Source organism: Artibeus jamaicensis, unplaced genomic scaffold (assembly GCF_021234435.1).
Source record: "Artibeus jamaicensis isolate MK-2021 breed Jamaican fruit bat unplaced genomic scaffold, CSHL_Jam_final contig_64, whole genome shotgun sequence".
NCBI lineage: Eukaryota > Metazoa > Chordata > Mammalia > Chiroptera > Phyllostomidae > Artibeus > Artibeus jamaicensis.
In genome coordinates, this window is record NW_026521911.1 from 5,721,364 (window position 1) to 5,744,699 (window position 23,336).

General features: G+C 39.4%; 2 protein-coding genes across 4 annotated transcripts in view; one reads left to right on the top strand and one right to left on the bottom strand.

Annotated features, from left to right (window-relative positions):
* RSF1 (remodeling and spacing factor 1) overlaps positions 1-17,401 on the bottom strand; it is a 121,851-nt gene extending 104,450 nt beyond the window's left edge. For 2 of the 3 annotated variants that reach the window (XM_037138564.2, XM_037138563.2), the window contains exon 1: positions 16,990-17,401. In XM_037138564.2, coding sequence (XP_036994459.2) covers positions 16,990-17,182 — 193 coding nt within the window. In that variant the 5' untranslated portion in view covers positions 17,183-17,401. The remainder of the gene's footprint in view (positions 1-16,989) is intronic. The other variant, XM_037138565.2, reaches the window with a different exon arrangement.
* A 240-nt stretch (positions 17,402-17,641) lies between these two features.
* The window catches only part of AAMDC (adipogenesis associated Mth938 domain containing), a 33,008-nt gene continuing 27,313 nt past the window's right edge, over positions 17,642-23,336 (top strand). The window contains exon 1 of the mRNA XM_037138561.2: positions 17,642-17,740. The gene's annotated coding sequence lies outside the window, so the exon portion shown is untranslated. The remainder of the gene's footprint in view (positions 17,741-23,336) is intronic.

The following is a 23,336-nucleotide window of genomic DNA, read 5'->3' on the forward strand; positions in this document are numbered from 1 at the left end:
TTAAAAATAACAAATCCACTGGGTTCTTCACTAAATGCCTTGGGAACTCCAAAGGACCCTTCATTCACTGTCTGGTCAGAGTTAAATATCTCCTGCATAAGCTCAGAAATATTCTGTGAATAATTCCCTGATGTTCACTGCCTGGCATTATGGAGTTTCACTTCATGCATTCATGACTTTGTATTCAACAGACTCAAGGGGACCTTGAAGTTCTTTTGTCTGCATAGGTCCTTTATTTTCACAACCTGGCCATTGCAACTTCTTGCTGCCTAACCCTTTCTAAAACCCAATCTTTGCCTCCTCAATAGAGTAAGGTTTAACGGCTCTCATTAGGACCCTCTGATCCTGCAGTACCACAGTTGCTCCCAGAAAGGAAGCCACAGTAGTTACAGAGCTTATCTCCTTTACTTCTCCTCTCCCTCTTTATGGTACAATATCTTAAAGCGATGGTTTGTATATTTTAATCCAGCTTACAAGCTGTTTGTGCCAAGAAGGTAGACTCTTTATCACTCCATCATGGACAGAGATAGAATTCTTAATTTTTAAAACAAAATTAAAGACATACATATGTGAGCAGATCATATGAATTTAAAGAACAATAAATTATAAATGGATCTGTTTTTGTTATGTATGAACTACCTAAAAAGGCACTAGTCATGTCAGAAAGACCAATCATATGATAAGACAGCTGGGGCTCCAAGTCACGTGATATCAGCCCCACCTTCATGGAGGGGAAAGGGACTGGAGATTAAGTTCAATCACTGGCTGAACTCCAAAAAGCCCCTGCTACACCTAAGGTAAATGGAGGTTCCAGACTGGTGAACACACTGATGTGCTGGGAGGGTGACGTGCCCTGATTCCACAGAGAAAGAACACAGCAGCTCTACACTGGCATCCTCCCAGATTTTGTGTTATCTATTTATCTGGCTGGTCCTAAATTGTATCCTTACCATAATTGTAAATAAAGCACTTTTCTGAGTTTTGTGAGTTATTCCAGCAAATTATCAGACTTGAAATGGGTCATGGAAATTTGCAGCTGGCATATGACTCAGTCACTGTACCATTAAAACTTACGGGATCTCCAGGCTGCTGGAGTCAAAACTGAGATATTTACATTGCAAATAAAAATGACAAATCATGGACATCAAAATAAAGAATTGCTATAAATCAATCAAAACAGATAACCACAAAGAAAAATGGGGAAGGCTATTATAAAAAAGATGATTTATAGAAGAAAAAATGAAATAGCTGAAAACATGAAAAAATGTTCAATCTTATCATTCTAACAATAAAAAAATTCACAACCATATTATCAAGAACATAAAAGTCTGACAATACCAAGTGCTGATTATCTAGATAAATGGGAAACCTCATACACTGCTGGCAGCATATAAATTGATAAAGCTAAGAGCAAACTGGCTAAAACAAAACTTTATATACCCTTTGGTCCAGCAAATCTGCCTCTAGACAAAGCTGCAGCATTACTCTTAATAGCACAACATATAAACCTAAAAATCAAAATTAAAAAAAATTACAGTATTTTCATGTAACAGGGTACTTATATGGTAGTTCAAGTGAATAACTAAAATAACATGCACCAACAGGGATATATTTCAAAATCAGTGTTGACAGGAAAAAATAAGGAAGTTGTAGAGGAATGAGTACAAAAGAATATCATTTACATATAAAGTTTTAAAGACTATCAATCCATAGCATGTATTGTTTATGGATACAAAAATATATACTCAGTATTAAAGTGTTTGTGGGAATAAACTCGAAAATTTAGGACAGTGGGTGCCTGTGGGAATGGAGCAAAGAGAATCAGGACAGGAATAACATGGAGGGCTCTAAACAAATCTGTGATTTTAATATTTTAAAAAGAGTAAAAGCAAAGCCCTGGCTGGTATAGCTCAGTGGATTGAGCGTGGGCCTGAGAACCAGAGGATCGCAGTTCGATTCCCAGTCAGTCAGGGCACATGCTTGGGTTGCAGGCCAGTTCCTGGCAGGGGACACACAATACATTACGTGTCCCCAGCAGAGGCAACCATACATTGATGTTTCTCTCCCTCTCTCCTTCCCTTCCCCTCTAAAGATAAATAAATAAAATCTTAAAAAAAAAAAAAAGTGTAAAAGCAAGGTTACTGAAAAAAAAAAAAAAAAAAAAGACACATCCTTAAAATGTTCAGAGCTATAAGGATTTTAAAAATCTTAAAAATCTTTCAGGAAAGAAAAGAAACTCACTTATAAAGGAATAAAAATCAGACCGACAGATTTCTCACCAACAATAGCGGATGCTAGAAGATAAAAGGGCAGCAGCATCAAAGTTCTGGAGGAAAGTTATTTGAACACTGGAAAACTGCATTCAATCTGAACGGGCACTCAGAACAGAGGGAAGAGAAATCTATTTTAGGACATGCAAGAACTCAAAAGTTCGCCACCTACAAATTATATTTGAAAAACATGTAACAGAGCAAAAGGATTAATCTCAGAGGATAAATGTGGGAATCAAAAATTTAAACAACTGTCCAGAAACATTAAAATAAATGAAGGATAATATAAAACTAAAAATCTCGAGTAGTTAAAACATGGCAGGTTAGGTGTGGCATTAAGGGGCAGAGAAAGAGACTATTAAGATTCTCATATTAAAGCAATTAATCATGCTCCAGTGAAAGAGCACAACTGTGAAAGAGAAAAATGGAAAAAACCTCCCAATATTAATTTCGTTGTAGAGAGATTATTTACTTTATTAATAATTCTAGCTAAAGAAATATGTTAAGTGGTAACATTTTGTCTTTCAAGATGATGGAACTATCCTTCAATAATTAAATGTCCTGAGATCAGACTTTAATTATAACTCAAGTACCATTACGGGTTTGAGTTACTACATAGTGTCTAGTGGTACTTGTAACAGTTAGAGAAACAGTCACCCCTAATATGGAATTCAACTCAAATAAACATTTCTGCTAGAGAATCTTTCAAGTTAATCAAGAACTACTTAGTAAATACCAATCCACATAAACGACACACGTTTACTCACCTGCTCCCCATCTATGTAATACTCTGAATCCACACAGTACATCTAACTATCTGGGTCTCATTTTAGAACAGCATTTCAATGTATTGGAAGTTTCATTCCTTACTTTGTAGGGATGGGGGGACAGAAAGAATATCCAACAACGAGCAAATCTTTACCCAGAATAAAGCAATCTCTAAAATTACAACAAAATGTTTTACAAATAAAAATGACAGAATACCTCAATTTAAAAGCTTTACCTATGAGAGAATATAACTGAACACCAATGCCAAGACAATTTAATAAATTATCTTAAGTACAAAAATAACACATCATAAAAAAACCACCCTTAACAAAATAGATGAAATATATATTTAACATATACAGTAACTTAAATAACTCACAAAACAAAAAGCTGTCGAGTAAGATATATTGCCATAATCTGTTTATTCAAAGTAAGCATTCAGTAAGTTATAAAAATAACACAGCTAGGTCTTCAAATAGTGCTCATATATGTGAATAGTAATTCTGAATTTTTAAAAATAGAAAATCACACTCTTCCTCCATAAACCCTGGGCCTTTGTGACAATTTCTTTCCACAATAAATGTAACCATTAACTACCCACTCTCTAAGCCAGCAGCCTGGGAATCACACTGCACTCTTCTTACTCACAGACCCTTGACATCAATCCAGTCATTATGTCCTTGTCAATTCTCCTACAAAACCTCAGATCTAACCTCCCTTCTCACTTCCCACAGCCACTGCCCCAATTCGTGTCTCACAACAGTATTATAACAATCTCTAGATGATTTCCTTACTTCCAAGCTGACCACTCTGCTTTTCCAACAACTCAAAAAATTTTAGTTTCAGAAATAAAAATTTCAGGTCACACCTGGCAGAGATGATATAGAAACAACTCAGAGAAACTTGAACTGATAAAAAGTAATAAACTTAAAAAACAGAGATTAACACATATGGTTTGACATGCAGTTAAGACATGGTATAACCACAGAATCCAAGAAAGGAACTGAAAGATTACTATTATAATACCCAAGACGGACAGGACCTGGGAAGCAACACCTGAGGATGGAAGGGAGAGAGAAGAGGAGGAAGAAAAACAAGTGGAGGGAGGGAGGGGATTCAGTAGTATGTACCATCTTTATCAGCAATATCCAATCTCCTGCAAGTAAAGGGTGAAAATACAGTAAAATATACATTAAGTATTCATTATTACTATGAATACTGTAATAATGAAATGTGACATTTCTTCATTCAACTACATTTGACTGCCTACAATATGCTACGTACTATGCTAGGTTCAAAGTAAAATAAGGCAAAAGAAATTCTTTACGAAACTTACAGTCACTGATATGTGGCCTTGATGTAATACACTTTTTTTAACTTTAAAGAAATACTTCAAGGCATTTATAACTTACATACCCCAATCTAATTTTCTCACAGTCTAAAGTTCCTCAATCACAAATCTTTTAGAAATCTAATGCCTAACGTTAACAACTGCCTGTACAATCCAGAATGCACCACACTTCTATGCCTTTTCCCTATGCTGTTCTCCAGCTGGAATGCTTCTCCAACTCCTAATCAACCATTTAAATCTCCACAACAACTACAGTGATGCTATGATGTGCTCTGGGAGAAGTCAGGTACTTGCTCTTTTATTTTCTCAAAATAGTTATACTTCTATATAATTGTTTGCATAACTAGCATGCAAACATGGCCATGTAAACATGATATAAATATATGCTGTCTGTAAGAGACACACTTTAGAATCAAAGACACAAGGAGATTAAAAGAATGGAAAAAGATATGTGTACCATGAAAAGCAGTAACCAAAAGACAGCTGGAGTAGCTATACTGGTACCAAAACAAAACAGACATCGAGACAAAAATTAAAGTACCAGGACAAATAGGTGAGAACAGACATTCCTGGCTACACAACAAAATTCCCAAAGTCCCCTTCCCCCCACTTTAGTACTTGGCGCCAACTACCTGCACTCCTCTTTCCTCTACTGCTGTCCCACTTCCTGGGTCAGCCAAAGCCATGATTTTGGAGACATGAAAAGTACACCAGCTACCAGGTGCTCAACAGCTACTTGGCAGACAAGAGCTAAATTGAGGGGTATGTGCCATTACAAGCAGATAAGGCAACATCTGAAGTAGTCTATGGCCCACCACCTGCTCACTGGTATTATCCCCCTGTTGGTATAATCTTGACATGAAGTCTTACGAAAAGAACAGGCCAACCTGCCAGAAGTGAAGAAAGCTTTGGGCAAGTATGGCCCTGCTAGTGTGGAAGACACCACTGGAAGTAGAGTGAGAGAGAGTACAAACAGACATTGACATTGGTCTCTTTGTATCTGATGAGGAAGAAAGCAAAGAAGCGAGGGAGCTAAGAGAAGAATGCCTTAAACTGTGTGAGTTGAAGAAGTCAAAAAACACGTACTTGTTGCCAAGTCTTCCGTCTTACTGGGATGACGAGTTGGATGTGCAAAATTACAGAAGTGTGTTGGGAGCATTCAAACTTGGTCTGGGGCTTTTCTAAACTGGCTCCGGTATGGAATCAAAAAACCTCAAATACAGTGTGTAGTTGAAGGCAATAAAGCTGGAACACATATGAACGATCACTGCTTCTGAGGACTCTGCGCAGTCTATGGATGTGGCTGCTTTCAGCAAGATTTAAAATCCGTTATGGATAATTGCCCTTAAATAAAAGCAAAAAAAAAAAGGAAATCGCTCATGCCAGGGCCACAATCTCCAAATATTCTGATCTCTTAAAATGTGGTAAGGCCCAGGCATCAGTATTTTTCAAAAGGATTCCCAAAGGTGAGTCTAATGTATACCCAGAAATAGCTAATTAAACCACTCGATTGTAATAAAGGTTGAAAATGACTGAGCAAGAAGGAAAAAACAAGACCACTTTTCTACTAGGGTAAATGGAAGTCATAACAATAGGGGAATGAACCCTGGGGGCTTTTGATGACATACTGCACAAAACTTTACAACTACAGGTGATAGATAGAGTCTTACTTTAATAAGATTCAAGAACAGAATTATTTCCAAGTCTAAGCACTGAAGAGCAGGTCAAGATTCACATTCAAGGCATTCAAACATGAACTTGTTTTTCTTTACTTCTGGTATACACATATCTCAGTATCCCATTACAAATGTGTGCCTTTTAAAATAACGCTCATACTAATACAATTAGAACTCTTTAAAGAAAGCAAGCATAAATGAGTAGAAAAGACTCAGGAGCCTAAATGTTCGGACCAAGACCATGAACTAAAGAACTGGAGAAAAATCTGCTAGTACAAAGATAGTTTACAGTGCTATGGGAGTTTAAAACTGGTTGAATCGTGCACATGTCAATCATACGAAGCATAGCTGAGGTGGTAATACAGCAGTTAAGACAAGGGTTTTCGAGACTGATTCACCCAGTTTTAAACTCTCACAGCACTATAAACTATCTTTGTATTAGATTTTTCTCTGATTCTTTAACACTGTGTAACTTCAGACAAATTAATTACCTCTCTCTAAGACTCAGTTTCTTTATAAAGTAAAAATAGTAACAGTAACACTGGTTTTGAGGATTAAATAATCTTGGTAAAAAGACTTTAGTATAGAATCTGGCTCAACAGTAAGCTCTAAACAATACAACATTGTTACTAAAAGTATTTAACCTGTAAAATTATGGTAAAGCATCGTATACTCCGAAGTCCCTCATTTTTGCATTTCCATAATGTTCTTTGTTTCTATCAAAGATGGGAATGGAGGCGATAAAATTGACAAGATAAGGTTGAAAAAGGAGTCCCAAGATATGGGAAAATAGGAAAGAAAAAGAGTAAAACATAGTTATCATGGCAAATCAAGCCAAACAGGCATAAAAGTGGGCTATAAAAACAAAAAGGCCATGAAGATAAAAAGAACGACAAGGACAAACCAGCTGATCAGTCAAAATTTACGGAACAAAAAAATCTCCAACCCCAACTGGTGTGGCTCAGTTGGTTGGGCGTCGTCCTGCAACCAAAAGGCGGCCAGTCTGACTCCAGACTCCAGTCAGGTCACCTGCCTGGGCTGCAGGTTTGGTCCAGGATGGGGCACGTAGGGAAGGCAGCCAATCAATGTTTTCCTCCTGTCTTTCTCTCCCCTTCACCAAGATCAAAAATTAAAATAAAAAAAATTATTCTTTAAAATGAGGAATGCTATGGAACATCTGGATTCAAATGCTGGCCCAAGTGAGCACTACTGGAGATGGCTCCTTTGTGGTTCTAATAAAGTAAAGTTCAGGCTCTGGCTGGTATGGCTCAGTGGACCGAGTGCTGGCCTGCGTGCAAACCAAGAGGTAGCCAGTTGGACTCCAAGTCAAGACACATGCCTGGGTTGAGGGCTACTTCCCCAGCAGAGGGAATGTGAGGAGCAACCACACATTGATGTTTCTCTCCCTCTCTTCCTCCCTCCCTTCCCCTCTAAAAATAAATAAATAAAATCCTTTTAAAAAAGTAAAGCTTGGAAACACTTTAGTGGGAATATAAATTAAGCTCCATTATATATTTCTGATTAGACAAAGTTCTTTAAAGTGTTACAGTCTTGCTATACCCAAAACTCCAAACACCAAAAGCAAGTTACAATTTAGAAAACTCATTCTAACTTTTTTCCCTAAAGGGCTTTTAAAATTGAAACACTGAGGAAATGGCAATTAGATATATTTGCAGAGCCAAGTGAGATGCAAAATAAATTCCGATATGCATCATTCCAAGTGCCAAAGCTTCCTAACCAACACTGCACTCTCCCTATAAAACAATGACTGATGTTCAAGGCACATACACCGGTGACATGTGTAAGTAAGCTAATCTCTAGAATGTTCTCCCCAACCCTCTGTTCCATAACCTCTATCAATCTCTTAAGTTTTACTTTCAATCAACATATCTTTGTCATCTGAGTACATGGCAGCACCCCACAACCAACATTATCTTCACCAATACCTGGGGACTCTACCTCCAAATGAAATCTTAGATGAGACTTTGAGGCCAGTATAACAGCAATTATTACGTTCCTTACCCTACTGCCAATCTCTATCACAACTGCCCATGCCAGCCTTGCCTTATGACAATTAGGCAGTAGAAGCCATGGCTATCCTTGAGTGCAAGAAATTAGTTGAACGCTACATCATCACCCTATTAACAGAAAAGCTTTTAGATTAACCTTACCTAAAAAAAGAGGAGTATTAGTAAGAGTTAGTTATATGTAAAGCTGCATAAATATTGAGGAAACTACTGCTCAATTATCTGCATTCACAGGACATTTTACGCACTTAATTTGTATATTCTGGTTCAAAAACACAAATATAACCATCTGATAAACATCTTTTCACTAAAACAGGAATCAGTCATTTTTTTTTCTAGAGTAAAAGACCAGATAATAAATACTTTAGGTTTCACACACTAAACCTACAAATTCTTTGCCACAATCACTCAACTCTGCCACTTTAGTGTAAAAGCAACCATAAACAATATGTAAACAAATTAACATGACTGCAGCAACAAAATTTTATTTACTGAAACAGGCCATGGGCCAGATTTAGCCCACAGGCTGTAATCTGCCCACTGCTGCAGTTAGACTATCACAGACTCTGTTTTCACTTCCAATTACATGCACTCATTACTTCTAATACAGTATTACTTACTAAATACAGCATTACTTCTAATGAAATGTGACACAGAATTTGTTAATGCAAAGAATAGCACTAACCAACACATCAATTACTTTTAACCACAGATAGAATGTCATTCGCTTATGTTGGGCAAATCTTTGTAAGTTTCTAAGATTTAATTCTGAAATGAAGTTTTAAACAGAGCTTGGTCCTATAATTACAGGACCAAATCAGGGGGGAAAAAAAAAACTATTCACCTCATAAACATTTGTGCCTGCCCTCAAGGAGTTTACAGTCTCGTAGGCTAGACAGTAAGTACAAAAAGTGTTATGTGCACTGTGATATAAAATCTACATGGGGCAGTGCATAAGGGGTGAGGAAGCAGAACTGGTCAATTTAATTTGAGAGACAGAAGAAGCAGGGGAAAAATACACAGAGCACTTGATGCTTAAAGGGCGGATTAATGATGGATAGCAATGCAAGGAGCAGGCAAGGGAAGGAAGATAAGGAGAGAACTCAGACAGGAGGATGAGGAAAAGGCACAAAGATGTGAAACAACCTTTCATTTCTTCAGAGATCTGCAAGCAGTTCCACAAGACTAAAGCAGCAGCAATGGCAATAGAAAAGTGAGGTTGAATAAAAAAGAGGATAATGTGACACTCACGACTCCAAACAAAGTAGAAGGTATGTCAGAGGTTAAGGTGTAGGATGGCTTCTTAGCTACTGATTTGGATGAGCTGGTGGATGACTGTAATATTCATTGTAAAAGGTAAGTCAGGATTAAAAGTAAATAAAAGCAGCAACTCAAATTTTCCTTCTATAAGGCCTTTTAGAAAACTACTTAAAAAACATTTTTTATCCTCACCCGAGGGCATTTTTTCATTGCTTTCATAGAAAGAGGAGGGGAGAGAGAAATATCAATGTGAAAGAAAAACATTAATTGATTGGCTCCTACAGGTGGCTGGACCCAAGATGAAACCCATGACCTAGGCATATGCCCAGTGTGGGAATTGAACCTGCAACCTTTCTGGTGTGCAGGATGACTTCCCACCACTGAGCCACACCAGCCATGGCTAGAAGACTACTTTTCTTTTTTTCTGAGATATAACTGACATTAACATTAACATAAAAATTAATATTATTTTCAAAATTTGTATACATTGCAAAGTGACTACCACAATAAATCTAGTTAACATACATCACCATATACAATTACAAATTTTTTCTTGTGATGAGAACTTAAGATCTACTCTCTTAACAACTCTTTCTTTTTTTAGGAGTTTAAAGTGAAAAAGTTTATTGGTGAAGCAGTGACAAAGACAGTGGATCCTCCACAGACACAGCAGATGTTTCAACAACTTTTTTAAGAAAAGATTTTACCTATTTACTTTTAGAGAAAGGGGAAGGGAGAAAGAGAGGGAGAGAAATATCAATGTCTGGTTGCGTCTCATGAGCCCCCTACTGGGGGACCTGGTCCACAACCCAGCATGTGCCTTGACCAGGAACTGAACTAGCCACCCTTTGGTTCGCAGGCCAACACTCAACCCACTGAGCCACACCAGCCAGGGCTCAACAACTTCTAAACATATAATACAGTATAATGAATTACAGTCACCCTATTATAGGTTATATCCCCATGATTTATTTTATAACAAAGTTTGTATCTTTTGATCACCTTCTCCATTTCACTTTTTAGGAGACTGCTTTTTTTTTTCTGTGTGTGATTATCAAAGAAATACATAATTAGCATAGAAAACAAAAAGTGGAAAGAATGTTAAGAAAAACCAAAGAAAAAATAAATATCATTAAGTCTACATTCCAGAAAAGGATTAAGACGAACATGTACAAATACAGGGGGAAAGCATATAGATAGACTATGGAACTAAATAAATTACAAAACAATACAAAGCTAAACAATTTATAAAACAAAGTTCACTAACGTATATACCATTACCAAGTACACGTTATACTTGCTCATATGAGAATTAAAACAAACAGAAACCCTTACTGCTTCACTGTCTATCTTTGCTGCTAAACTTTGAGCTCTATAAGGGCCAGAATCTTATCTATTTTGCTCATTAATGAATCCATGAACATAAGCTAAGCATGTCTGGCACATAGAAGGTAATCAATTAACATTGTTGAAAGAACAAATCTTTTTTTTTTTTAAATGAAGGCCCAGATTACACTCTCAAGCAATAGTTAATTCTATAAAAATTCTAACATAAAAAGAAAATAGATAACAAATACCCTGGTACCCTCTGTAATGGGATCTACCACACAGCAAAACAGAAAAACAACAAAAACCACCTGGGCACATATTAACACTATACTCATCAGTTAGATAGCCAAAGAAATCTTCTTAAAGTCAACAACACACATGAAGACCTTCCTTGAATACAAGCTTCAGGTTAAAATGTACTTTGGGTATTGACTGCTCTTACATTTCCACACTGCATGTGATTGTACACCTCACCAAAAAACTGCCATAGAGATCATTTTAGTTTATTAATTTATAGATTAGAATTCACTTAATAAAGTCCCAGAAAAAAATACTAGTTTTTGGTGATAGTTACAAGCTCTCAATTTACCTGCTTCTTACTAAGTTAGAAAGTCCTTGAAAGGGCCCGTGTTTCACCTATTTTTTAAAAAACAATCCCCACAAGGTTTATTGTACTTGCATATAGAAGATACTTAATACACATATTAAGTATTAAATTAGCTAATAAATGCTCACCTTTCTTAACAGCTGAGAATTTAACATAAACTTCAAGGCAAATGTTTTATTAATTAAAAAACAAGTCAGTCAGTTTGCATTAACAGGCCCAATTTAGCCAGAAAAACCCTTCTGTCCCTGTTAGCTCTAATCCTGGGACAATGCCAGCAACCTCCCTCCAAATCTCAGTAACTTTTGATTACCTCAATTCTATTATATAACAAAAAGGATGGAAGAAATACATTTTCTTTCCATCTCATAAATGTTTAAAGAACATTTATGTATCCGAGGTGGAAGGGTCATAACTGGTCTGTTCCCACCAAACCAGGTACTGCGTCCATCGATGCTTCCACCCGTGGTCTATGTCTGTAGATCCACACAACCCCCTGCTCGTGTGCCTGGTACACGGAGCAACAGATGGCGGTTCCCCTTATGACAAAATCACCTTTTTACTTTAATGCTCCTAAAAACTACTGTCACACAATTCAATTAGCAGCAGTAAGGAAGAACCTAAGTTACAGCCACAAATAGTGTTAAATATAAAAAGCCATATTATTTTATACTTGACATTTTGGCTCTGAGAGTTAAACCCCAAATTATTAATAAATGAAAAAAGAAATCAAACCTAAAGTTGCTTTTTAAAAAATGAAATCTTAAAAAGAAAACCAAATAAAAAAATACCCAATGACTCAAGTTCTTTAACACTATACAAATAACTCAGTCAGCCACAGTATAAACTATTGGAATCATAACACATTATCCATACATACGTTAATACACTGTTATTAGATGTAAGTAATGTCTCTAACAATATCATACAAATACCATCTTTAAAGAATGAAAAAGCCTATTTTCCTCTTCAAAAGAATGTCGCCTACAGGAGAGGACAGATGCTTGGGAGCCTTGAGAGTTGGTAACCCCACAAAGTCAGTGACCACTTTTATTTGTGTCCTCATCTCCTGGTCATCCACCTCCGGTCAAGAGGAAGCTGAGGAGTCTGGAGAGAGCACAGAATTTGGAGGGTGAAAGTAGACTGTGAGGGAGGGGGGATATAACAACACCTTCAGCCCTGGCCAGGTAGCTCAGTTGGTTGTAGTCTTGTCCCACACACCAAAAGGTTGAGGGTTCAATTTCCAGTCAGGGGTGTATACTAAAGGCAACCGTCCCCAATCAAACTCATATCACTGTTTCTCCCTTCCTCTCAATGTCTCTCTCTTTCTGTAAAGTCAATAAAAACATATCCTCAGGTAAGAAGCTTAAAATAATTAATTAACAGCTTAAAAACAGCACTTTCAGATGACACACCATTTGGTCCAACACACCATGTTGGACCATTTCCTAGTCCAACAAGTATCAACAAGACGACTATATTTTTTGCTGATAATTTCAGCATATAAGTAAACATTTCAAGTAACAATCTAAGTAACACCAATGGCCAGCTAGCTGTATACACTTGAAATTAATCAGCGCACCTCGGTTTTTGTCTCTGCAAAATAAAAGCAAAATAGATGCACAAGTCCTTTCCTTCTAGCCCTAAAACGCAGATAGTCTCTAGAGCACTATCTAACGCACAGAACCTCTAGAAAGGTTCTCAAGCTTTCTAGGCTCCTGGTACCCTCAGCACTTTAGTAATGTTTTCTTTCATAGCAACCCTAGTCCAAGAAATAACAGTTCCACTTATGAAACTATTAGTAGCTACTTGAAAAACAAACCTATCTCAGCTGACAAGAACATTCATTCTTAAATAACCACAATTACTACTTATAGAACGTGTATTACAGCTGGGCACTACACAAACCTCTCAAACCCTGGAATCAGACTGGACACTTCTTATTTCCTGTTCCACAATAATTTTCAGGCAGTATTTGTGCTTTATCACAGAAACCCACAAAACTCACAAAGATATGTCACTGGAAGGAATGTAGCATAATCTAATTCTGAACCAATGAACTCTCTCAAGCTAGTAGTTCACCTGGCAACCAAGAGATGTCAAATACTGCTCTATCTCCCTCAAAAATTTAAACTAACCTCTGAGAATTGGTAGCAATACCCTGTGGTGCCTTGATGAAGTCTGGGAGACATGGTCCTATAGCACAGTATTACATAATTTTGTGGTTTGGAGACAGATCTGGGTTGGAAATCAAATTCTACCAGTAACTATATAATATTGGGCAACAGCAGCTGAATCAATCTCTCGAACCTTAGCTTCTATGCCTGCCACATAAGAATAATAGAGCAACCCCAGGTAATAGTTGTAAGGAACAATGAGATGTCTGCACACAGTAAATGCTCAATAAATGGCAGCTATTATAATATCATTAAAACTGAACAAGTAGTTGGTAAAACCAAATTTAATAATCAACTCTGTGGGAGTGAAAGAAACATTCTAAGGTGAAAACCACAATGTCAAGTTAAAACATAAACAAGTAGTTAGGGGAAAGATCTTGAACTGCTTAAATAGGGGCAATACAGTGAACTATAATCTCCTCCAAAGGATGCTGTAACACTGACACACCACAATAAAAGACTAGGTAAAAAGTACTGAGCTGGCAACCAGAAGGACGTGTATGTTAAACATCACCTTTCAAGGCACAACCACACTAGGAAAGAAAAATTTTATAAACTAGGCCTCTTTAAATAGCATTAAAAGCTGTCTTTAAAAATACTTAAATTTATATAGAGCAAAACTCATTTGTTAATAACAAAAACTTTTCATCAAGAGCATAATAGCTCAATATATCTGTTCAAACCCTTCTCTCACATGCTAGAAATTTATCATTTCGATTCCAAATACACTCTTGGGTCTTCCCACAAATTTCTGTAATAAAATTTGTAACATAAGAATATCTGTAAATACTGGGTTTATGAAAGGATTTTTGAAACATTTCATTTGATCCTGATATCTCAATTTACAGAAGAAACTGAGGCCCACAGTAATTAAGTAATTTACACTACAACTTATATAATACAGAGCTCAACACTAAAACTCATATACTTTAATTCTTCCTAGTACACCACAACTCCTTCCCAAAAGCCTCAGCTCAAATCTTGCTAGTTGGACCAGTATTATTTTATCAGCTATTTCAAGTGGCTTAACCATCATCGAAGACCTGAAAATGAAAATCTTTGCCCTGTACAGTTAACAGTATTTCACCTGCAAACTTTTCATTTGCCACATATCCTGAACTGTGTAATATTAATAATTATTATTGAGCCCTGGCTGGAGTAGCTCAGTGAATTGAGTGTGGGCTGCAAACCAAAGGGTCAACAGTTCGATTCCCAATCAGGGCACATGCCTGGGTTGTGGGCCACGTCCCCAGGGGGGGCCTGTGAGAGGCAACCACACATTGATATTTCTCTCCCTCTCTTTCTACCTCCCTTCCCCTCTCTAAAAATAAATAAATAAAATCTTTAAAAATAATAATAGTTTTCATTCTTGGGTCACCTTATGACAAGATTATTATAGTTTTAACTATAATAATGATAATGCAGTGGCTGAGCCAACTTGTACAATATTTCAGCCCATATTATTTCCCATTTTTTACTTTATTCAACTCTAGATAGAAAGGTAACATGAAGTATTAAATTGACTCTGATATCTTTTATTTTTATTAACATAAGAAAAATGCAGTGGTCAAAATACTTAAAAGGAACGGAGGGACAAGCAATCTTGTATACCATCCAAAATACCACACCATCACAGAAAGTCTATACCCACTTTTCAGTTTGGTCCAAGTAAATTCCAAAAATAACTTACCTATCAGCAATCCTTTTCCTCAAATTCCCACATTCCTCTCTGATAAGATTATTATCATTTCCCAAGGTACCCTAACAGCAACTTACTAAGGCATTTGACTTCACAATGACTATTTCCTTAAAAACTGAATGCAAATATAATTTGATAATGAAAATTATTATATTGGGGAACTTAATTTTTTAAGAACTTCTGCAAGAAGTTTATATAATGTCTATATAATATATTAATCATCCTCGTATTTTATACTATATGAAAAATTAGCCTTTTATGTGCCAGTTTAAGGGTAGAGATTTGGGCAGGTAAGAAAAGACAGAGGTCTGCACTATAACTACTCTATTAATTTGGGTCTCTGGTAATCATAACATCATTTTCTCTATAGGTAACATTTTAAGAACCTGACACTTACGCCCTTCCTAGCAGTGAAAATACACAGTTAAGAGAAACTTCATTTCCATGGAGAAATGAAGAACGAAAAGAAACAGCTTTTTTGTACAATACCCAGTCCACTTTGCCATCCAATACGGGGGGAAAAAAAAAGAATGAAGAAAAAAGACCTATTTGGAAAACGTTTCTTCTCCAGCCAAGGGCTGTTCCCAGATAAAGACAATGATCAGAGTTCAGCAAAAAACCCTTCTCTAAGGGCAGAAATATGCCAGAAAAAGAAAGGCATGGATCGGAAATAAATAGGGAGTGAATGTCAGCGCTCAGTGTGAGTGCTGGAGGCAGCAGGCGCAGCGCAGAGATGCTCCAGCGAAAAGAACCAGCAGCAGCAGGAAGTTTCAATGGGGCCGGGTAGAGCATGCGCCCTGCACCCGCGCGGTGGCCTTATGTGGAAGGAGCACCACTTGCGAACACCAATAATAGACCAGCGGCACCAGAGAGAAACATGAGCAACAAGCACCTCTTCAACTGTTTCCCCCTCCGTCTGAGCCCCTCCTCCAGCCTACATACTAACCACCCCACCCCACCCCACCCTGCAAATGGGAGGGCGACTTCTTCTTCCCCTAAGCCTTGCTGCCAAGATGAAGGGGGAAGGGACTGGAAAAGTGGGGAGATGCTTTTCTATGCGGGGGTGTGGTGGGGGAGAGGTAGAGAAAAACTATGGGGGAGGAGAAATTAACCCTCTACGCTCCTAAGTGGAGGTGAACCGACTTAGACCCCCAAACCGAGAATGGAGAAGGACCCCTCCTCCCACGGGGGAGGAGCAAATCTCCGTAGTCAGAGGAAGGAGTATTGGGGGTTAAACTGGCCCCCCAGGAGAAGCAAAGAGGGGCGAGAGCCGACACTCTCCGGGGAGTTTCCACTAGAGGGAGGGAGAGCTTAAGTGTCCGCTGGCCCCCGCCCACCCAGGTGGACAGAAAGGGGACGCCCCAAGAAGATGAGACCAGCCTCCCCCGAGATGGTCGAGAGGATGGTGGGAGGAGGGGAGGGATAGCAAACGAAGGGAGAGGAGGAGGAGAAAAGCGCAAAGCTGGCCGGAACCTGCTCTCCCCTTCCCCCGCCACCGAGAGGGATACAGGGTGGGGAACCAGCCCCTGCCGCCGGGTAGCAGTCCCAGGGGCTGCGGATCAGCACAATGACCCCTCCCCGCCCCCAGCCCACACCTAACCCACGACGCCCCCACCTCCGTTCAGCGCCTGGACGAGTGGCCCTAGGGGGCCTCCGCCCCGCCTCCCCACTGCCCAACACCCGAGGACACAGGGCAGAGTAGACTGGCCGGGCGCAGATGCACCCCAAGGGGGAAAAAGAGCCTCGGAGGCCCGAAGCGTCTATGAAGAGCTGAAAAAAGAAGCGTGCAAGGGCCGCTTCCCGCCGGGCGTTCGGGCCCCTCGCATACCTTCTCCGTTGCCGACGTCCCGCGGCGGCGCCTGCAGCACCCGCTCCAGCTCAGGGAACGGCAACTCAGGCAGATCGAGCAGCGGCCCGTAGCGCTCTAAGAAGGAGCACACCACAGCGAAGTTGGGGCACGAACCCGGGCAGCCCTGAGAAGCCATCGCCGCTGCCGCTGCCGCTGCCGCCGCCGCCGCCATTTTGAACTGGAGGATGGAGGAGGAGGCGATTCGGGGGTGGGGGGGAGCTGGGGTGCCGAGGAATGGCAAGGCAGCTTTGCAGACGACAGGAGGCGCTAGCTAGTGGACTCCTCTGCCGGATTCGAGCTTCTCGGGCAAGGCGCCGCGATCCCACAATACAACGGCGGCCGGGAGCAGTAGAGAACCGAGTCAGATGGGGGAAAGAGAGACGTTCTGTGCCTTTCACTTTCCTCCCTCTTCCCGCCCCCTTCCCCTCCCAGTACTTCGCCCCTCCCACTTTGCGTTCGCCACTGCCTCGTGTGACACAAGGAATGAAAACAAGGAAAGCCGGGCTGGGAGGCAATCTGGAAGTTGGGGGCGGGACTTTTGGGGAACGAGGACCAATAGGCCCTGAGAGGGCGGGGCTTCGGACTATAACAGTGGAAAGGCTTGCTCTGGGCGGGGCGAATGGTCGGGGTGGGGGGGGGAGCACCTCGGCCAGAGAGCCAGACCCAGCTGAGGTGAGAAGTAAAACACGGAGCGGTTTAGGATCGTAACTCCTTGCGGAGAGTGCTTTGGGTGAGTTTGCTGGGGACTCCGAGAACTGAAACAGGGCCAAGAGGTGGTGAGGGAAGTTAAGGAGGGTGAATCAGAAGCAGAAAAAAAAGAGAACTGGAGGGGGATGAAAACATGATTGTGGGAGCAGGTTGAAAAGGAGAAAGGTAGAGCGGTGCCCTTAATTAGGGGTTGGGATGGCACCTGTGTAAGAAGAAGTCTGTGGGAGTTTGCTGCCCGCTGGGGTGCAAAAGTCGCAACTTTGCTTTCTAGAAAACAGGGTCTGAGGGCTCCAGGGGACGAGGGCTTGAAGGAACAAAGACTCTGCGGGGATCACCGGTCAAAGGGGTTAGGGCCCTGCCAGGAGATCAGAGTCTGAAAGGACCAGCCTCTGCTGAGCACCAAGGTGTGAGAGGACTGGTTTCTGCTGTGGTTGCCAGGGTGTAAGGGAGAGGGGACCTGTTGAGGCACCAGGTCTGAGGGGATAGATTCTATGGGGGACCAAGGTCGGAGGGTGGGCTATGACTCAGTTACTAAGAGGGCAGGACTTGATAGATTTGGTGAAAGAGCAAAGAGTTTGATAGAGAACAGGGTTCCACTTCGGCGGAGGCAGCAATGAGCGTTCTCCCACACAGAATCTCTGAAAACCGTCAATAATGCAAAATGGAATGAACAGCTTGAGATGCAATGTGCCTTATGGTTAGGAGCCTAAGCTTTCGATTCGGCCAGACTTGAATCCTAAAACAACCACTTCATAACGTTGGGGAATATCCTTCACCTCTTTGAACCGCGGTGACGTGGGGGTGATAATAGTACCTATGTATTGGGAACATAAAAAAATGCTTACCACAATTAAACATTGAGTTTTGTTCTGCATTTCTAGGTAAAAAAGGGAAAACCGTCATGGTTTATATCATTCTCATTAAGAAAGAATACTAATTTACCAAGAGAGAAAAAAAATGTTAGAGGGATTTATTACCTAGAATACTGAGTCCTAATATATACACCCTTTCTAAAAGGGGGGGGGATTCTTTTGAAACATATCAAATGCTTTTGAAAATTTCAGTTAAAAAATACTGATATAAGAAATTAAAGCCTATACAGCAGTGTAAATGTACTTCATGCCATTGATTTATACACATAAAAATAGTTAAAATGGAAAATTTTATGTTACTCATATATCCCAAAACCTGGGGATCTAAAGCCCAGTTTTAGAAAAAGCTGATTCAGGCCCTAGGTGGGTAGCATTGTCCCAATACCCAAGGTTGTGGCTTCTGTCCCACAGGTCAGAGCACATTACAAGAATCAACCAATGAATGTATAAATAAGTGAACAAGTCAGTGTTTCTCCCTCTTAAATCAATTTTAAAATGCTGAACCATTTTAAAAACTTTTATTGATTGATTTTCAGGGGAGAAGGGACAGAGAAATACCAACTTGTTGTTCCACTTATTTGTGCATTCATTTGGTTGATTTTTTTAAAAGATTTTATTTATTTATTTTTAGAGAGGGGGGAAGGAAAGGAGAAAGAGAGGGAGAGAAATATCAATGTGTGGTTGTCTCTTGCACACCCCCTGGCTCGAAAACTCAGGTATGTGCCCTGACTGGGAATTGAACTGGCGACCCTTTGGTTTGCAGGCCCGAGCTCAACCCACTCAGCTATACCACCCAGGGCTTGGTTGATTCTTGTATGTGCCCCAAACTGTGGTGGAACTGCAACCTTGGAATATTGGGATTCCACCAACTTAGATATTCAGCCAAGACCCAGAACTCATTTTTAACAATTTTGCAGCAAGACACAAAAAATCCTTCATAAAATTGTTACCTAATTGATCTTAAATAAAACGAAGGTTCACAATATTAAGTCATGTCTTTGCTAAGAAATTTTGATGGAAAAACTCTTCAAAGTAAAGACAATTATTTTATTATATGAACCTTACTCTCTACCTCCTTCTTTTCTATTTCTTAGCTTTCAGCTTCTCTAGCACCTCACCTACTAATCCATGGGGTAATAAAATAAGATTCTTTAAAAAACAAACAAACAAAGTCTTTATACTATAGTTTTCTCAGTGATCACAGTGTTATTCCAAGGGGACTGATAAACAAGGTTAGAGTTTCTGTCTTTGTTAATCCAGACTGGCATAGGAACAAAGTCCTTGGACATCAAAAAGTTGTATCTACCTAAAAGGCAAGAGATATTTTACTATAAAGCAAGGTTTAGCTCCTATCTTCACTAAGTCTTTTCTTGAAAAGAAATTACACAACACATGACCATAACACCATCTCCTCTGGCATGGAAGAAATGAAACAACTTCTATGCTATCATTAATAGCATAATCTTATATTTAGAAAATTCTAACAAATTCACCAAAAAAGTATTAAAACTAATAAACTAGTAGGCAAGTTTACAGGCTACCAGATAAATGCTCAAAAATCAAGTGTATTTTTGTACACTAGCAATAAGTCCAAAATAAAATAAAATAAAATAATTTTATTTACAATACCCTCAAAAAGAATAAAATATTCAGGAATAATTTTTTAAATACAAGACTTAACAATTTTGCAATACTGTTAAAGGAAATTTAAAAAGTCTTAATGGAAAGATATCCCATATTCATGGTTTGGACAACTTACTTTTGAAAGAAAAGGACAATATTTCTGAAATTTATCTAAAGATTTAGTGTAATCCCCTTCAGAACTGCAGTTGGTTTTTTGTAGAAATTAACAAATTAATCCTAATATTAATATGGGAATTGAAGGGACCCAGATTATCCTAAACAGTGTTTTTAAAAAAACAAACTTGCCCTAGCCAGTGTGGCTCACTTAGTTGGAGCGTAGTCCCATAAACTGAAAGGTCATGCATTCAGGTCCCAGTAAAGACACTTGCCTAGGCTGCAGGTTCGGTCCTGGTGGGAGCGCAGAGGAGAGGCACCTGATCAATGTTCTGATCAATGTTTCTTTCTCACATCAATATTTCTCTCCTTCTCTTCCTTTGCTCGCCTCTCTCTAAAATCAATAAACATGTTCTTGGGTGAGGATAAAATTCAAAATAAAATACAAAGTTGAAGTGTAAGTGATCTTACACTTCCTGGAGTAAGAGAGGAAGGGATGGAGTAAGAGAGGGAGAGAAACATCAATGTGTGGTTGCCTCTCACATGCCCCCTGCAGGGGACCTGGCCTACAACCCAGGCATGTGCCCTGGCTGGAAATCAAACCAGTGACCCTTTGGTTCCCAGGCTGGCACTCAATCCACTGAGGCACAGCAGCCAGGGCCATTTCCTGGTTTTCAAAGTAGTACTAAGCTACATTAATCAAGACTGTACAGTACTGCCATGGATAGCTGCGATGGACTGAAATGTGTCTCTCCAAAGTTCATAAATTGAAGGCCCAAACCCAATATGCCTATATTTGAAGACAGGGCCTTTAAGGAGAAATGGAGGTAGTAAGGTTAAGTGAGGCCATGATCCCCTAAAAAAGACATCAAGAGTGCTCATGCACATACTTTTGCACAGAGAAATGGTCATAGGAAAAGAAAGCCAAAAAAAAATCCACCTGCAATCCAGGAAGGGAGGTCTCTGCTGGCACTTTGATCTTGGACTTCAGCCTCCAAACTGTGAGAAGATAAATTAAGCCACCCAGTTTACGGTATTTTGTTATAGGGACTCTAGGAGACTATACAGAAGTCTTTCTCAACATTCATAAGAATTTATTATATTTTCTTTATACCACTTCTCAAAAGTTGCCTTGTATTTAAAAGGTTACCTTTTAAAAATTACATTATAAGTATCTGGACATGTCTTCTCCGCTCTAGTGTGATAGCAGCTCCTCAAGAACAGGAATCACGTCCTATAAATTTGTATCTTCCTCTCACAGCACCTAAAACAGTGTGTTTATGTTCTTTGTTACATATATACTTTAAAAATGGATATTTAGGAGATGAAGCTATGGAAATGTATTAGTGGTTATTAATGTTAAGCAGTAGTATCACGTTGTTATTGTCTTTATTTAAAGATTAAATATGGTTTAGAGAAACATTTATAGGTGTCAAATTGACAAGGGGTGGACTGTGATGGTCAGTTTTATGTGTCAAGTTGGCTGAGTTACAGTACCCAGCTATTCAAACACTAATCTAGGTGTTGCTATGAAAGCGTTGTATAGATGCAGTTAACATCTACAATCTGCTGACTTTTTTTTTATCCTCACTCAAGAACATGCTTATTGATTTTTAGAGAGAGGAGAAGGAAGGGACATAGAGAGAGAGACAGACATCTGTGTGAGAGAGAAGTCTCAGCTGGTTGCCTCTTGTACTGGCACCCGAACCAGGGAACAAACCCACCACCGAGGCTTGTGCTCTCACCAGGACTAACCCACACCTTCCAGTTTACAGAGCAATGCTGCACCAGCGGCACTGCCACTGGCCAGGGCCAGTAGACTTTTAAATAAAGGAGACTATTCTCACTATTTTTGGTAGGCCTCACCCAATCAGTTAAGGCCTTGAAAGCAAAATTGAGGATTTCGTAAGGAAGAAAAAGTAACATCAATACTGCAATAGTGACTTCTGCCCAAGATTTAGCAGGCCTACTGGCCTGCCCTACATATTTTGGACAGATCAGCTCACATAACTGCGTGAGCCACTGCCTTGAACTAATCTCTCTTTTTTTAAATATTTTATTGATTGTGCTGTTACACTTATCCCAATTTTTCCTCCTTTGACCCCCTCTCCAGCACCCCTCACTTCCTTCAGGGAATCCCCCCACCTCTGTTCATGTCCGTGGGTCATGTGTAGGTTCTTTGGCTACTCCATTTCCTATACTGTACTTTACATCCCCATGGCTACTCTGTTACTACCTATTTGTTCTTCTTAACACCCTCACCTCTTCACCCTTTTCCTTCACACCCCCTCCCATTTGGCCACCATCAACATGCTCTGCATGTCCATGATTCTGTTTCTGTTCTTCTTGTTTGCTTAGTTTGTTTTTTTTAACTCAGTCATTGATAGGTATGTTTATTGTTATTTTATTATTCATAGTTTTGATCTTCTTTTCCTTAAATAAGTCTTTTTAACATTTCATATAATAATGGTTTGGTGACGATGCACTCCTTCAGTTTTTTGTCTGGGAAGCCCTTTATCTGCCCTTCCATTCTGAATATCTTTGCTGGGTAGAGCAATGGGCTGTAGGTCCCTGCTTTTCATGACTGAATATCACTTGCCAGTCCCTTCTAGCCTGCAAAGTTTCTTTTGAGAAATTGGCTGACAGCCTTATGGGAGTTTCCGTGTAGGTAAGTATCTTCTTTTCTCTTCTTTTATGATTCTCTCTTTATCTTTAACCTTTGGCATCTTGATTATGATGTGTCTTGGTATGGACCTGTTTACATACATCTAGTTGGGAACTCTCTGTGCTTACTGGACTTTCATGTCTATTTCCTTCACCAAATTAGGGAAATTTTCTTTCATTATTTTTTCAAGTATGTTTCCAATTTCTTGCTCTTTCTCTTCTCCTTCTGGTATCACTATGATGCAAAAGTTGGAATGCTTGAAGTTGTCCCAGAGGCTTCTAACACTGTCCTCTCCTTTTTTGGATTCATTTTTCTTGTAGTTCTGATTGATTTTGTTTGTTTTT